Consider the following 18,227-nt stretch of genomic DNA (forward strand, 5'->3'; position numbering starts at 1 on the left):
TCTTGGTGGGATGCTACATCAACTACTACATATACTTATTCAATTTGTTTTGTGAGAGACTGAATATACAAATGGACAATGGCCAAGCCAAACATGACAACAGAATTCTGACCCAAAACCTCTGAAGCAATCTGCCCAGAATGGTCAGGATTTGGTCAATGACTGTCAGCTTCCCCATTTTTTGCCCTAGCTTCCTACTCAAGACCAACCAGAGAAAGCTGAATATGTTCCCCCAACCAATCACATAAAACGTGCTGCTTCTAGTTCACTCATCTCCAGCTTTCCTGTGCCAACAACCTCTAATCAGAGCACATCTGAGGTCTTCCCTTGTTTCCACTACAGCAAAGTTTTTCTATTCCCTGCCTATTTCTGAATCTTTGTCAAATGCAGGTGATGGGTAGTTTGCTATAGCAAACTCAGAATAAATAGCCTCTGTTTTTTCTCATTTGAGTGGCTTTAAGTTATTTCTATACTTGTCTGTCTCCAGAGAAGAAAATGTCTGTTGGGTTGCAAGGCTATCAGTAAAGGATAGGAGTCAGAGTCAGCTTCAAGCTCTGAGGTGCCCATCTTGATACTTCCCCCAGAGAAGATGTCAGACACTGGGAAGTGAATTCCCATAACACTGAATTCCCATAACAACAGTGTCCCTGCTGTCAAATGATAGGATAAGCCATCCAAGACAAGTTCAAAGTGATGATTGTATCTATGAACTTCTAGTACTCTGGCAGCTGGCCAGATGTGCTTGGGTGTCAACCAATTTTCTCTCAGGACTACACAGAAAAGCTTCATAGTTAGAATGATGACACAGGTCAATTGGAGGTCTGGGTGGTTGAAAACATTTGAAACAAGTTGGTCCTAGCATAAGTTTTTATTTGTTTTGCTGCCATTTAAAATCTCACCAATGTTGGCTTTGAACAACCTGGACACAGCCGAGACTAAGAAGAAACACTGGTCTGGAAATAAAATCTAGTCTCTACGCAGGGCTCCCACACTGAAGAAATGACCTCGGCCTGGTTGCTTGAACATTTCCCCATTACTAACCAAGGATTACTGGACAGCTATGAAGTTAATTTGGAAGATAAGATAGTGTATGTTTAAAGGTAAATAATTGGAAGAGCATAAATGCAATGCTCCAATGTGTTCTAAAGCACAACCGAGTTTTCAACACATTTGATTTTATCCCAAAACATACATCGTTCAGATCAGTTTAGCACACTAGTTGGAGAACCAAGGGTGTAATTCTGGGCCACCTAGAGGAAGAGCAAAATGTGGGGAGAGCCACTGTTGGCTGACTTCCTAGTTCTCCTCCTACTGAAATGATAAGAATGATAAAGGAGACCAGTAAGTTTCTCACTGTGGATAGAGATTGATACCCACTTCCTGGTAACCATTTAAAGTCACTTTCTGAAAAACGACCTGCTGCCACTCACCACCAGTCAAACCAGTGTTCTTGTCCACAGATACCAGGCTGTATTTTACCTCCTTCCAGATGCTCATCACAGAAAGCTCAGTGACGGAGGCGGCCATCAGCATGCCCTGCTGTAGGAGTGCCACTTCAGTCGTCACCACTGCTTCACCTCTTCTGGGCCACAGTGCCGAGTTTGTATGCAAACTGTCACCAGCTTTATAATTTCTCATTAGAGTAGGGTTTTCTTTAATTCTAGACAGAATCTCTGAAGTCTTGAGAAGATACATCCGTCGATGTAAACATTGAATTTGACAGAAAAATCCAGTTACATACATGATTTATATACTAAATGTCATTAAAGCTTCTTTCAGGTTGACTTTTGGTGGGGCGGTGGGGGGGGTGCTTAAGGCTGAAAGGAGAATAGATAATATGTAAATTTCTTTATAATAATGATTCTCAACCCCCTCTGTACATTGGAATCATTTGGAAAGTATTTTTGAAATACCAGTGCTTGGGTCCCATCACCAGAAAGTTAATTTGTCTGGGGTAGGACAAAGGTAAGGCATTTTCCAAAAATATCCAGAAAGATTTTAATGGGCAGTCAAAGCATTTCCTCCAAGGGCAGCAACAGAGGCTGGGGGCGGGAGGTGGGGGTGGGGGGAGTACCTAGGGAGGCTGGATCCCCATGACAATGGCGCTGTTGAATGATGGGGCAGGACTCCCAAGAGAAATCCAAGGACCCCAAGAGATATCCTTTGAAGATGGTTCCTAGTGAGGAGGCTAAGATGAGAGAAGACAAGGATCTGAATGGTAAAAGAACAAACACGTGACTTACTTTCACCCTCCGCCGCTGAGTGGGGGCGCTTCATTGCTTTCTGGGGACCCTGGAACGCTTCAACCTCTGGGTCTTTCTGAGCTGTCTGCCCTTCTGTGTATTCCCAATCTACATGTTTGTTTGGGTGTTTGAGTGCTTCCCTCATATTTCTGCTGAACACTTTTGTTTTCAATAAACCATTTTCCTGATTGGTCAAAAGCCCTTTAAAGTTGATTTTTATCTTTCTGTCACAGGAGTGATTCCCTGACTCAATTGTATTCCCTTGTCCATAAAAATATGACTCATTCTTAACACAGTTCTATTACCCAGGTGACTTCGGTGTCTGCTTTCCTGCCTTATAGTCAAAAGCCAATACGTTTCCTTGCAGATTTCATGTATTTCATGTATTTCCTTCTCTATTCCTTATATACCATATCATTCTCTTTGCTAAAAGAGAAATATCAAAATATTTTTAGTTAAAAATCTTCAATCAGAAAATAACCTGTCATAACATATAAATTTTTCATGCCCAGATATTTACCCATACGTTTTTCTCTAAGACCCAATAAAATAGTCAAAGAGCCACAGTCTATTTTATATTAAAATGCATGGCTCTAAGGGCTATTTGACATGCAGTAATTATTTGCGTAGTCTTCTAGCCAAGCATAGAAATTGCCAATGTCTCTGCCCTTGAAGGAAATGAACTGTGCAAAAAATTTCAAGCAAACATGATCCAACTGTGTACACAAAAGGGAGATTGCATAAGAAATTCATTGTGTCTCCACCCAAATTTCCCCTCGACTTGCCACAGATCAGCATGTACTTCACCTCTTTGGCACCAATTAAGATCATCAACACATGAGCTTTTCAGCAGAGGAGGACTGATGTACCCTCTCACAGATGGCCAGCATCACATGTTACAGTAATGGCCAGATACGCCACATGGGTAGTGTATAAAAACGGTGGGACTCAGAGCACTTCAGCTCCGATTGCTCTATGTTTAGAATTGCCTCTCTTTCAAGATGGATTTCCTTCATAGGAATGGAGTGCTCGTTATTCAGCATTTGCAGAAGGACTACCGAGCTTACTACAATTTTCTAAATTTTATGTCCAATGTTGGTGATCCCCGGAATATCTTTTCTATTTATTTTCCACTTTGGTTTCAACTTAATCAGACAGTTGGAACCAAGATGATATGGGTAGCAGTCATTGGGGATTGGTTCAATCTTATTTTTAAATGGTAAGCCTTCTGTTTTCTTTCATTTTTTGTAAATCTTATTCTTAAATTTGTAGCTTTGGCTTAATGATCACATTTCAGATGTGTGTAGTTTCTACTTAGAAAATCTTTCAAACATGCCAATTGACTTGAAACACCTATTCATAAATAGAACTTACAAAAAGCATAGAAACGTATACTTGATCTGACTTATAAGTAAATTCCAAACCCTGTAACACATATGTTGTGATTAAACAAGAGGTTAGTTAAATGAGCAGCACCATAATGAACAGATTGATAATTCCAGGGACCACCCAGTCTAAGAATCCAAAGCACCCACAGAAGTTTCCTTACAAGGAAAAAAGTCCCCGTTTTTACTGGAAACTAGGATACCAAAGCTCCAAATGACTGTCATCCTCTGTAATAAGAGACAGACCAGAACCCAGTCTCTTAATCATGAACTTTCCCCATCAACCCTCTGCTTGAGTCATTTTTATAGGAGAGAATAACTAATCTCCGGTTAAGCAATAGTTGTGTGTTTAAATATGTATGCATATTTGTATTTCTTTAAATACAGGATATTGTTCGGTCATCGGCCTTACTGGTGGGTCCAAGAAACTCAGATTTACCCAAATCATTCAAGTTCATGCCTCGAACAGTTCCCCACTACATGTGAAACAGGTCCAGGTAAGCAATTATAGCAGCCTCAAGTTACTAAAGATATTCCAACAGAGAGTCATTATGTATGATTATTATCTAATAACTATATGATATTATATAGGGTATTAAAGAAAATGTCATGAGTAAGGATACTAAAAGTTCATAAGCACAACAATTGCTAATGGAAAGGAAAGCTTTGTGAACAATCATTTTGTTATTTGTAAAAGGGTAAGTTGGGAGACTACTTTCTAAATGATTTTATATTTGGCATTTATTTCTGGGAAGAATGTAATGGTTTTATTCTAAAAAAAAACCAAAAAAGTTAGCTAGAAGAAATTACCAAAGAACTATATTAAAATTCTAGAAATGTTGACTTGTCTGTTGCTGAGCAACTTTCAAAGTTATTATGGATCTTTTGAGAATCTCATGAATGAGGTAAGGTTTTCCTGGTTTTACTACTGCCAGTAGAGATTATTTCTAATCATAGACTTTTTTCTTTCAAATTTCTTTTTTTCTCTTGTATATATAGAATATAAATAGACTTCTTGGGCCACTTCCTTTTATAAGTAAGATTCTGTATGAGTGTAAAATATTTACTATGAAAATTGAGTTTAAGTTTTGAAAAGGTTTTTAAAATATATATTAAGGTAAAATTACATGTTGTGTTAATTTATAAGAATGTGTGACATACCTTACCACAGTTTGTTACATAGCATAAAATTCTTTCCATTTGACATCCTGAAACTCATGCTGAATATAGTCAATGTGTAAGTTCCTAATGAGTTCTCTGAATATCTTCTTTCTTGCTCCCATAAAAGTACACATCCATCTGTTATATTATTTATCACACTGTACTGTAATTAATTTGGCTCCTCCAATAGGCTATGCATTCCGTCAGGACAGAAATGATGTATATTTTTTCTTTGTGAAACCAACGTTGGATGGACGGATGGATGGATGGACAGACGGACGGATGGATGGATAACCTTTGAGACAATTGAAATGCTACTTTGGTTTATCCCAGAATTTCCCAGTGTGTGTTCTATCTCATAAAACATTTTCTGGAAAAGAAAAGGAATAGTGCATTCTATATTCACTCCCTAAAGATTTACAGCTCATGTAAGAGTGTAAAAGGCTCTGAAAAATCCGGTATATGATGTAGCTTTGAAAGAAGTAGATCTATAAGAAATAGATTGTCTTTTTTAATGTAGTGGTTTTCAAAGAGGTGTGTTTAATCTGAATAAATCTCCACTTGGTAAAAACTCATGGTGAACATCAAAGTAAAGTGATCTTTTAAAAAAATCAAGCAGCATGGGAAAGACATTCTGGGGGCAAAAAGGCTGCCAGGCTTCATGTGTCAGGACTGACGCCCTTTACGGCTTCCCTGGTCCATTTCATGACAAAGACACCTTTTGCAGTGGCCAGACACAAGATAGGCACTGAGGTATCTGCTAGTTTATAGCAGTTAATTGTAAGTCAGTTGGTAAACCAGAACATAGTAATGATACCCTTCAGATGTTTTGACTTTTCAGCCCAAGGAAAATAAATGGATTCCAGATCCAACACAAGTACTTTAATTTTCTCAACAATTAAAAACAACTAGCCATGAAAAATAAGCAGGGATGTGGCAGATTTGGGTGTAACAGCTCAAGTTCTTAATTAGCCTTGAACATTTTGATTTCTAGAATTTGATGAACTTGAAAAATCTGAAAAAAAATTCTTGAAATAGTGTTTTGAGGCTCAATTTGACTCAACTTCTTTTATTTCTACCTATTCCTAAACATTACATATAGCCTGTGGGTTTTTTTTTTCCTGAGTTGTTTGTAACTTTCATGGCTAATATGCTATTCTGTGATCTACTTCTAATACTGATACACTATTAACCACCTTTCAAATGGATCAGCACTTTGTTGTTGCAGGAAGTCCATCTGGCCATGCAATGGGCTCATCATGTGTCTGGTATGTCATGGTAACAGCTGCCCTGAGCCACACTGTCAGTCGGATGGATAAGTCGTCTACCACTCTGCACAGGTCAGCTTTGCTCCAGTGTCTGTACCACTGGAATGTGAATACAGAAAGTCTTGAATACAGAAAGACATTTTTAAAACATTTCCTTTGGCATATTTTTAGTTGTTGAAATGTGCTTATCCTATTCTATCATAGCCAAAATAGCAAAATGAATAGAAAGTTAATATTTTGCTTTAAGGTAATCTACTCTTTGGCTCAGAGCTATTGCCACATTGGTTGGAAATGTTTAATTGACTAATGGCTTGCTGGAAGTGCCTTTGGGTTTCCATAATACATTAACACTTTAGTAGCTCGTAAATAAGCCATCTAAAATTATATAAGGAAGTATTTTTGCATGCACATTCCCTTGCTTTAAGATTAACAAGAAGTTTTGAGAATCATCATTCCCTTTGAATGTATCAGTTCAGAAAAATTACGTTTTCTTCTTTGAATAGCCAACATTTTTGACATCAATAACATATTCTAGCTTAAAAGACTATTCAACCTTTTTAATTAAAAACATTCTAAAGGCAAACTTAAATTTGAATGTTAGTAGATTTAATGTTAATAGAATCATAATGTTTAGAAAGGCCTACAACTTTAAGATTATTCATAATTCTAATAGGAATTGGGATGTTTCCTTCTTTTCTCTCCTGAAATACTTTTAACTATCATTAAAACAATCCTGGGCATCACTTGAATCATAAATTATTAGGCTACTGAGATAAGATTTTTCAGTTAATTGCTTAAGAATACTATAACATATACCATCATGTTAAAGTTCTTCTAAAATAAAAAATTTCCAGGGTGCCTGTGTGGCTCAGTCGGTTGAACATCTGATTCTTGATTTCAGCTCAGGTCATTAACTCATGGCTTCATGAGTTCGAGCCCACATCGGGCTCTGTGCTGACAGTGTGGAGCCTGCTTGGGATTCTCTCTCTCTCTCTCTCTCTCTCTCTCTCTCTCTCTCTGCCTCTCCTCCACTCATGCTGTCTCTGTTTCTCTTAAATTAAATAAACATTTAAAAATTAAAAAAATAAAATTAAAAAATTCCAAGATCTATTGCACATTCCACTTTTAAAGTAGTATTGGACAATAAAAGAAACAAACCACCAAAGAGATTTGGGTATTTTCAAAGTTTATTTTAGTGAGACTGCAACTTGTATGCCTTAAGGTATTTATTATCCAACTGCAAACAACAACAGTAAAGCATTGTAATGAAAAGAAATTAACATTTTCTATCCATGGACAAGTTTTCAAAATAGGAATCTTAACAAGCCTCACCTTTCCTCTGTAGTTCATTTCTTCCTCAAATTTCCAAACCTTAAAAAACCTTTCTTTCAAAAAAAATTCTATGATTTCCTTTAGATTTTTATAACTGTAACATTTCCTTTGTCCATCGATATTTATTGAGTGCCTACTCTTTATCTTAATGCTACCAAATTCCTGTTTATTCTTCTTCCCTATGCATAACTCCTGCTTACCTCCTCTTGGAAAGTCTCGTTTCTTTCTATTTAGTTTTTTCCATAACCAGTCTGGTCCTATTATCAGGAGCAAACATTTGGGAGCAAAACCCCAAGGATTCCTATAACTGAATATTGCTAATTCTTTATTAAAATGATGAGCTTGGACTTCAATATTTTTGTAAGCTTTATTGCACATTGCTACTTATAAGCTAAAGTATATAATGTTTAGGTCAATTCCCTTGTCTCTTATTTTCTATATGTGAAAAAACACGGAATCAGGACTCTTGAGAGTCTGTGAAATTGAACCAAATGAAAATTTGCCCCTGATGAGATGCTTGTATGATTTTCATCAGAGTGGCAGTGGACTCTCCAGTGAATTTTCTCCAGAGAAAAAAATGTTGAGAGGATAAAGATGAAGCACATACCACAGAGAGTAAAAATGTATAGGATCCTTTCTAGGTCTTCCTGAATATTAATAATTCCCCCCAAACTTGAATTTACCATACTCCTTTAAAATAATTATCAGGGTATCAAATTATCTTCCTTTTATAGCATTTATTAAAATCTCAGGATATCGCACTGGTCAAGTTTAATGCATTGCTAAATTGTAGGAACCTCTGTTAAAACTTTTCAAATCTTACGAAGCACATGGAAACATTTTGGGGAGAGAAAAGTCTCTAGAATCATAATGTTATATCACAGAAGAGTCCTCTGAGAAAGATCATCTGGTGTCACCCCCTTAATTTTATGAGTGATACAATTTCTCTACTTTTTACGCTTATATCTATTCTTCCATCGTAGACTGACCTGGTCATTTCTTTGGAGTCTTTTTTGGTTGATTCAAATCAGTGTCTGCATCTCCAGAGTATTCATAGCAACACATTTTCCTCATCAAGCTATTCTTGGAGTAATTGGTGGTAAATATGATCACTTACCTTTAGTTGTATCCTTGGAAAGCTTTAGTGTCATTTGTTTTATGTTGTTAGATTCTCCCTGGTAGGTAGTATCCCAGTCTCAGGTAATTCTGTCAAGCCACTGATACTAAATGCTACCCTGGGAGCATAAGCAGTTCAACACACCTCTCAAATCCTCCATGTACACAATGGCACAGTCTCATTCGATGGCATTAGCACATAACCCGCAGGGACATGGGGCTTCTCTGAAATGTGGCCAGGGCCACGTCTGACTCCCAAGCCTTCACCTCAGACAGCCTGCTCGTGTCTTGGTTCGGGGGACTTCATAATGGCCCTCCAGCCTGCACACTATGCCACTGTCTTTGATACACCTGAAGTGATTATTACATGACCATGGACTTCATTTAGCAGCTGCTTTGTATTCCTGAAGTGGCACTCCCCATGACTGAGTTTCCCCCACGTACCTTTTAAAGGCTCTGTAGTTAATTGGCTATGCCAATTGAAATATTAATTGCAAGTACCCAAATCAGTGCTCTGCCTATGTAATATTTGTCTCCCAGTGCCACAGGTTCCTGAGTGATCCACCTGGGCTAACAGGGATGGTTGAAAAGACCATGTGGGCAAGTGTGTGTTTTTATTTAAGAAAGGGGCTTTGGAAAATGGATAGAACCTAGACGTCTAAAGACTTTTATCATGAAGACAGTGGTAAATTCTTTAATGCAGAGAGGGATGATTCCTGAGGGGCTTGAGGGCTCATGGTCATCTTCAGTGTCTTTTTCTGATTCTCAGGCATGCTTGTGGCAGAGGCTTTTGAGCACACTCCAGGCATCCAAACAGCCAGTCTGAGCACATACCTGAAGACCAACCTCTTCCTCTTTCTGTTTGCACTGGGCTTTTACCTGCTTCTCAGACTGCTTGACATTGACCTGCTGTGGTCTGTGCCCATAGCCAAGAAGTGGTGTGCCAACCCGGACTGGATCCACATTGACACCACACCTTTTGCCGGACTCATGAGAAACCTTGGGGTGCTCTTTGGCTTGGGCTTTGCAATCAACTCAGAGATGTTCCTTAGGAGCTGCCGAGGGGAAAATGGCTACAAGCTGAGCTTTCGGCTGCTTTGTGCTGTGGTCTCATTGATCACACTGCAGCTCTACCATTTCATCAAGATCCCCACTCATGCAGAGCATTTATTTTATGTGCTGTCTTTCTGTAAAAGTGCATCCATCCCACTGACTGTGGTTGCTCTGATTCCCTACTGTATTCATATGTTAATGAAACCAAGTGAAAAGAAGATTAATTAGAGTTGTGCAGGGAGTTAGTGCTCTGTGGCCCCAGCCTGACCCTCCTGTTCCATCCTCCAGCAGAACCACGGGCAGGGGGAGACTGGAGGCTTCCAAGCAGAGGTCACAAAATGGCAGCCACTGGCCCCATCCCACTATACCTATGTTTAGTTTGGCCTTCACAGTGGTCTCCCCCCACCCCAATTTAAATTAGTTGCCAACATTTGAAAACCAGAATATTTGGCATAAAAGTCTGAACTGTGTTTTCTTGAAAAATCTGACAATATGGCACCTCAGGACCTGCATTCCCTCCTGGAAACAATCTACTGTTATTGACTGTCCCTAGTAAGAAGCAGCATTCTCTATTTTCTCACAGTCTTTAGCACCCCAACAGGAGCCTCAGTACCAGTTGTCATTACTATAAGAAGGTCAGGGTGCTTATGGCTCCTGTGGGCATTTTAGTGGGAGCCCCCCTCAAATCCAATCCCTTCAGTTTTCAGATAAGGAGAGGGAAATTCATTCAGGAGAAAAAAACTTGCTGTTGTCACACCACTGTCAGAACAGGAATTAGAACCCAAATCTTCTGACATATATTTCCATTACACTGTTTTGTTTCTTCATTTTTAAGAAGTAAAAATCTGTAAGAGTGAATGCTTCTGTGATGATTGCCATGTAAATCAGCTGTTTTTCCAGAAATGTCATTAAAATGCCACAATCTGTTTGACTCACACCATGCAGGGTATTGATGGGGCCAGCGATGGCTCTAGATGTGGCTACATATCCAGGGGAAAGGGGTCAGGTTACTGTATAGACTTGAACCTCTGCTTAACTCCTGGTCTCTTTTTGCAGTAGTGCTTTCCAGTGTCAATAAATGCTGCTGAAGATGCTCTGCTCAGAACATTATTTACCAGTCTTTCAAAACCAAGAAAATCAAGTCCTTTCCTCAAGGTCGTGCTCCAACCCAAGAAAACTATTAATTGCATCTATCTATTCGGGTTAATCTCTATGTATACTGAGCTGTGATGAAAAATCTATAGCTTTACTTTAGAGAATTATTATTGAAAGAATATTAATATTATACTGAGAATTTCTCAACAAGAGTTTTTTTCCCCCCTTTTCCTTTCATTGTGTCTAGTAATTCTGGACTTTAAATTGATAAGTATGTCATTCCAATCAGGTACATTTTGAGTCAGACTTTGCTACACATCTTAGTTGCCTGTGGTCCACTACAGTGTTTTATGTAACTCTACTCAAAAATATAAATACGTGAATTATTTCAGATGATATAATAAACCATCCATAAGTATTTATGAAAACTTAACAGTTCAAGTAAGTACTAGTTGGCAAAACATTAGTTGAGGGTAACAAAAACTCGAAAAATCAAAGATTTTCCTCGAAAGGCAATTATTGTTTCCTCCTGTAGATGTATTTATAGAGTATATGCTGTTGCTTTTACAAAACACACATAAAAGTTTTGGGTTTTTTTAATGTTTATTTATTTTTGAGAGACAGAGAGACAGAGAGTAAGCAGGGAAGAGACAGAGAGAGAGGGAGACACAAATCTGAAGCAGGCTCTGGGCTCTGAGCTGTCAGCACAGAGCCCGACACTGGGCTTGAACTCACGAACCATGAGCTCATGACCTGAGCTGAAGTCAGATGCTTAAGTGACTGAGCCACCCAGGTGCCTCACAGCTTTGTTTTTTTTTTTTATTTTTTTAAAAATTTTTTTTTTCAACGTTTATTTATTTTTGGGACAGAGAGAGACAGAGCATGAACGGGGGAGGGGCAGAGAGAGAGGGAGACACAGAATCGGAAACAGGCTCCAGGCTCCGAGCCATCCGCCCAGAGCCCGACGCGGGGCTCGAACTCACGGACCGCGAGATCGTGACCTGGCTGAAGTCGGACGCTTAACCGACTGCGCCACCCAGGCGCCCCCTTCACAGCTTTGTTTTTAAAGGTAATTGAACTTGGTTTCAGTGGTCAGGTGATTCCTAAGCAAGAAGCTGAGGGATGAAGAAAGATCATCTTAAGAATGAAATTTGTTTCGTGTTGAAGGGACATTCGGGGTGAAAGAGAAAAGAATGGTTCTTAAGGTAATGACTTCTGGTTGTTGGTTCAAGCCCCTCTGCCCCAGTGTTGCCCTTAGAAGTTCATTTCAGTCCTTTGACCCTTTTCAATACGTGTGTCTCATCCAGTACTCTCCTGCACTTGCCAAAGAGCTCACTGCTCTCAGGACCCCTTTGTCAAAGTTTCATTTAAGATTAATAATGTTAGTTTGGAGGAATCTTCCATCCCAACACAGTCTCAGACTGCTTCTCACCAAGCCTGGGGAAAACTGGGGCATTAACAGCCAGGGGCTGCTGCTCCAATGCTCACTCCACCATACATCCCTCCTCGGTTCCCAGAGAGAAGCGCTCCCCAGGCACCCATAGTGAGCGCCCTCTGTTGGGTGACACTTGACCCTCAGAAGGGGAATAGGATGAGGTGTGGGTTCATTTACTATAATTAATCGCCAACAAATCCACCCTATCTGCCATCAGGCTGAAAGTCCCCATGTGATGAGATTTCCCTTTTTACTCTAGTTGAAGTCTCCTGGAGGGATCCATATGGTGGCAAATTGCTTCTGCAATGGAAACTGCTTAGGCAGCAAGAGGAACAGCTTCTCACAGCCTTGGAGAAAATGCCTCCCTTTAATAATGATGGAAAAGACTCTTCTGCTTCCAATTTATTTGCTAAACGTAAGTGGAATTGAGCTCATTTGACTCACTGTTACTATATCCATATATTCAAAATGTCTACACATCTACATATTCAGGAGAAAAATGTCAATATTATGAGCTCTCAGGATGAGAAAATCAAGACAAGCGACTTGAGAGACTGCCCAATCAAACACACATTTGAAAAGAGAAGCCAAGTAATTTATTATTGCCGAAACTAGCTTTCAAGATGAGTGTTGAATCCCTTTTCTCTGACAACCTATTGATTGGACATCTGCATTAGGTTAAATTGGGCCTTCTCTAGATCTATTTCAGTATAACAGAAGAGAGAGTTTTAAAAATGCATTATAAGATGCCCTTGAAAGTTATATCTGTAAATAAATGCTTTATATTTATTCACAATCTGTAAATAAATTCAAGATCAAATTGGTACATACAGATACAAAAAACCTTGGTATAAGAAAAAGTCAAAGACTTGGTTTTAAAATGTGACTCTTAAGTATTGTAAAACCATACATTCTAGCACTCTTCAACTGAACTTTTTACAATAACGGAAAGTCACTAGCCACGTGTGGCTCTTGGGCTTTTGAAATGCAGCTAATGTGACCCAGGAGCTGCATTTCAAAATTGTATTTACTTTTATTTTTGTTTTTTTAAACATGTATTTAGTTTTGAGAGACAAAGAGACAGAGCGGGAGCCGGGAGAAGCAGAGAGAGGAGACACAGAATCTGAAGCAGGCTCCAGGCTCTGAGCTCTCAGCACAGAGCCTGACATGGGGCTCAAGCCCACAGACCTCAAGATCACGACCTGAGTCAAAGTCAGCCACTTAACCGACTGAGCCACCCAGGCGCCCCTGTATTTACTTTTAATTAACTTAAACTTAAATAGTCATGTGTGTGTCTAGTGGCTACTGAATTGGACAGCACAGATCAAGTCCTATAGTGCTTTTCCTTAAAAAAAAAAAGGTATTTTTTATATTGTCACCTGCACTACAGTCCTGTGTGAGACAACATGAATGGTATCTGCTTTATTTTACATGAAGAAAGTGAAGCATCAGTGATTTGCTTACATAACATACACAAGGTATGTTTACCCTAGCCCAGAGATCTTTGATTTCATTTGAGATTATGGATGTTAATAACATGCATGTTAATTTCCAGACAAAAATAATCACAGTTACTGTTAACAAGGTATAAGACATGTATAGTGACAGGGAAATTCTAATTCTGAACCTTCCACATTAAAAAAAATTAACTTGTGTGGTAACTGGCACTAAACATTTCTGGGGCTGGGAGAACTCGAGTGACTATAAAAAGTTAACAGTAGGCTCTGCTGCATGTCCCAGCGAGACCGTCTACAGACCTAAGATTCCCTCTCTGTGCAGCATCCTTCTCTCTCACTCTGTCCTGCAAGCTCCAGTCACCCTGGTCTCCCTAGACTCTTAGCTCTCAGTTGCCTCAAATCAGGAGGTCTAGTTCCCTCTTGCTACACAGTGTCCTGGAACCCTCTAAGGGCCACTAGGCTGGATAGAGTTTTATCCAATATTCACGACCTCATCCTGAAGTTTGGATGACTCTCTGACCAAGTTTTCCTGCTTGTCTGGGTCTACCACACCTGTATGTTGGACACCAGTACTTCTGTGTATATTCAGAAACTGTTCAAAAAAGGATCCCTAGTGTCCAGTTGCACCTGTGGATTTTGCCCTCATTGAATGACTGTGGCCACTTTGGAAATTGCAAATCGCTTTCTGAATGAATACGTGGACCCCAGTGCTGCCAAGAAACTAAGGCGGCATTTTGGGGCTCCTGGGTGGCTCAGTTAAGTGTCCGACTTCGGCTCAGGTCACAATCTCACAGCTTGTGAGTTCGAGCCCTGCATCGGGCTCTGGGCTGACAGCTCGCAGCCTGGAGCCTGCTTCAGATTCTGTGTCTCCCTCTCTCTCTCTGCCCCTCCCCCACTCACACTCTGTCTCTCTCTCTCAAAAAATAAACATTAAAAAATTAAAAAAAAAAAACACTAAGGTGGCCTTTAAAAATTTTCCTCCCCCCACCCCTTACCTTTAATGCTTTGTGATGGTGATTTCACACTGAAGGTCATATGGTGGTGCCACTTGTTAAAAAAAAAAAAGACATATTTTTTTTTTCTTAAAAAGAATTATTAGCAGCAGGAGAGGTCTATAAGAAGCAACAATCCTGGAAACTTCTGCCAAATGACAGCAACTTATGGGAAAATTCTAGGAATTAGAAGTGCTTCTCTTTTGCTCTGCAAAGGACAAGTGCAGTCCGCGTCAGAATTGAGGCTGGTTTGGTGTGGCGTACTAATTACCGTCTTTGCTCGTCTTTGATGGAGATCACAGTAATGACGCGGGAGGAATCCCAGTGCATTTCTTTTGGCAGCACCAAAGTGATTGCTCTCAAGGAGGGAGAAAATTCAAAGACTGAGGTTATGAAGGTTAGAGTAAAGCCGATTAATTATTTTCTGTTTTGAATTTTTAAATTTCTTAGAACCATTTCTTTTCTTCTAACGTTCTGCCGTGCGATACTGAAAAGAATCTGTCTTCAGTTCAAAAACTGTGATATCTCCCGAAGAACACTGTGTCTGAAGGAACTGCCAGGACCCGGGTGGTAATGACTGAAGGGCGGCAGCCGTGGTCCTGCCGGTGGGGTTTAGGGCACAAAGCAGGGCCCGCAAAAAGGAGCATTCGCTCTGGCAGCACCTCGGCCCATTGCCAGTTCTGGCTCAGAGCAGAAAGCACTTCCATGGGACAATCTGCATACCCTGCGGGAGCGGCAGGCCATATGTGTGCCTGGAAAAGAAAGCCAGAACTAATTAAGATGAAGTGCTTCTTTCCTCCTCTAGCTGTCACCTGCCCTTGCACATCAGTTGGGGCAATCACATTCTGACTTTTCCCTGGATTCACTGTGTGTCTTATGAACAGTAGCGGCCAGATTGTCTTCCTTGCTCACACATTCTGCCATTAATGGAAGGGCTTTCTAAAGGTGGTCATTGTATTTACATATCAATGCCTTTCGCAGACACCACCCTTGCCCTCAAGCTCAATAATTCCACATTAAAAGCATCTGGGCCTTGCGATTTCTTTCTTCTATGGAATCATTCTCAACTCTGCCTTTTTATGATTCTTTGAATGAAAGAAATTGGAGAGGTGTTGCTAGCTTTCCATATGAAGTTTGCATTGACTTAACAAAGGGAGAGGAAATGTTCCTGTCTGAGTTTGGGAGATTTTATTGTGCACCTTATTTTTTTAGCACTGAAATGTTGATGCCCTGCTCATGCTGGCCAATCAAGAGGCAGTGCCACACATCCCTAGGTGGATCCCAAAGGGTGTCAGAACTCAGCGGGGTAGGTGCTAGCAAATTCAAAGACAAAGAGATGTACGAGACTGAGGAGTTTGGCAGCAAGCTCACTGGACTGGAGCCGCTGGACCTACATTCTAGTCCAGTCTAGTGAGTCTCCACATCTAAGCACTGTGATGCCAGGAGGCCAGTGAACGCTGGAGGCCTCAGTTGAGTACTTTCTCAAGTGAGGGGCTTAAAATGGGCTTAGAAGGGAAGGTTCGTGTATTCCAGCCCTGACATTCTGCAACTCTCAGGGTCTCATTCAGGCAAGTTGGAAGAAGAGCCAGAGCGTATTAAATTTTACTTATATGCAATGAACAAGGCTGTAAATTCTAAAAATTACTGCATTTTTAATTTGCTGCTTTAATAAACAAATTTGGATTTGTGTAATACATTTCTGTCTTTAAAACAATCTACTCCAATTAGAATCCGAGTTTTATAGCTATGAAAAGAGATCCTGGAGACATGAAATAATTTAACTGATGCTACTGGGCAAAATTATTAACACGAGAATATTCAGACTTCCTACTCACCTAGCTTACAGAAGAGATCCTATAATGAAATTACCAGCTCCATTTCTCCTTCCTCAACATCCTAATGAGGAAATTTTTCTTGCCGGAAGAGATACTAAGGGGATATGTGTAATAACAGGCTGAGTGAGAAGAAGCGAAGGAGGAGGGAAGTTTGCTTCGTGGGAGAGGGATTGGAGGTGCTTAACCAACTGTGCTGTGTGGGGAAAGTGACTAGAAGCTTGAAATAGCATTTTAGTAGGTTTGTTGAGGACTAATTATGGCTCCCTCAAAGATGTAAAGACGAAATTTACTTTTTAACTCTTTGTGGCTGTTGAAATGTGCTTCTTGAATGTAACACCATTTTAACACCAAATTATGTGGTACCAAGATTTTTGAGGACTACCATGCTAGATGAAAATTAGAGATCCCTTTCCAAACAGCTTCTAAGACTGCCTCAAGTTCAAACAGGACCCCTTTTGTTCATGCTTTTATTTTCTCTTGAATCCCCCTGCCTACCCACCTGACAAACACTTACTAAGTGCCTTTAGGTGCTAGAGATGCATGGGTGAGTTCAACATAGAACTTTCCCTGCCAGAGATCCCAAGGTCCCAGGCTCGCCTGATGCAGCTCTGGGTGGGTGGACACCAGTGGACGCCATTGGCCTGTGGGCTTGGAAGAATTGGGTGGAGACTTTAGCTACAAATTAGACGGCAACATTATTCCCCATCTCTTCTAACCCATCCTATTTCAAATTCATCCTCTTCTTGAATGACTTTCTTTTCCCTGGCTTTATTCTGCCAATAGATCCAGATCATTCCCAGGCTAACAACAATTTCGTCATATGAGAGGATGAGAAATCATGACCCACAAAACACCAGATCTCTAAGTAAAAGCCTGCTTCACTTGTAAAAGCATTAATAAAGCAGGGTACCTGGAATGTTCCCAGAAAACCACTAGCATGAGCTGTAAGGATTTCCTTTCAGTGTTATCTCCTTTTCATAGCAGTGACATTTGAAAGAAGACTGTGATTAATTCTTTCTTCAACTGATGTTTTGGAATACCTCTAGATATCAAGGTCATATTTTAAGGTCATTTAAGTACACATCAATACTTCAACATGGCATTATTTATACTTACATTTCAGTATTTTTTTTTTGTTAACAAAAATATCTATAACAATAGTATCTATCTATTAAGATTGTGTTCATCGGGAAGCCTGGTGGCTCAGTTGGTTGGGCGTCTGATTTTGGCTCATGTCATGATCTTGCCATTCATGCTTTGGGGCATCACGTTGGGCTCTCTGATGACAGCTTGGAGGCTGGAGCCTGCTTCAGATTCTGTCTCCGTCTCTGCCCCTCCCTGGCTCAAGTTCTGTCTCTCTCTCTCAAATGTAAATAAACATTTAAAAAAAATTTTAAAAAGATTGTGTTCATCGGTAATTAACAGCAATATCTACAACTACAAAAAAATACTTCAGTGGCTTAAACAAATGAGAGGTGTCTTCTTCACATGGAACAGGATGGCTGGAGGTAGGCGGCCCAGGCTGGAGTAGCTGCTCAAGGATGTCCAGGAATCAGGCTCAGTCTATTTTCTTGCTCTGCCATCCGTGGTGTATGGCTTCTGACCAGATGACCACCACAGCATGGCTGCCGTGCCTCCAGGAAAGAAGAAATGAGGAAGGAAAACAGCCTTTCTTCAGCCTAGCCTTATTCTAGAAGGCTGTGTCTGTATTTCATTGATCAGAACAGTGTCATGGTCTCCCCTGGCCTCAAGGGAGTCTAGGAAGGGAGAGACTTGACTTTCCAACCTCTGTAGTAGAGGCAAGCAAGGGAAAAGGATGTAGAATTGGGTGTCAAGTAAGCCAGCCTGACACCTG

At 40.2% G+C, this 18,227-nt stretch overlaps 1 protein-coding gene across 1 annotated transcript; it reads left to right on the forward strand.

Moving 5' to 3' along the window:
- The first annotated feature begins 3,228 nt into the window (after positions 1-3,228).
- Positions 3,229-10,655, forward strand: G6PC2 (glucose-6-phosphatase catalytic subunit 2). The gene is made up of 5 exons (XM_043573442.1): positions 3,229-3,462; positions 4,016-4,125; positions 6,018-6,129; positions 8,373-8,488; positions 9,275-10,655. The coding sequence occupies exons 1-5, from the start codon at positions 3,245-3,247 to the stop codon at positions 9,784-9,786; spliced, it is 1,068 nt and encodes a 355-aa protein (XP_043429377.1). The 5' UTR covers positions 3,229-3,244; the 3' UTR covers positions 9,787-10,655.
- The last annotated feature ends 7,572 nt before the right edge of the window (positions 10,656-18,227 follow it).

This window comes from Prionailurus bengalensis, chromosome C1 (genome assembly GCF_016509475.1).
Source record: "Prionailurus bengalensis isolate Pbe53 chromosome C1, Fcat_Pben_1.1_paternal_pri, whole genome shotgun sequence".
In the NCBI taxonomy this organism is placed as follows: Eukaryota; Metazoa; Chordata; class Mammalia; order Carnivora; family Felidae; genus Prionailurus; species Prionailurus bengalensis.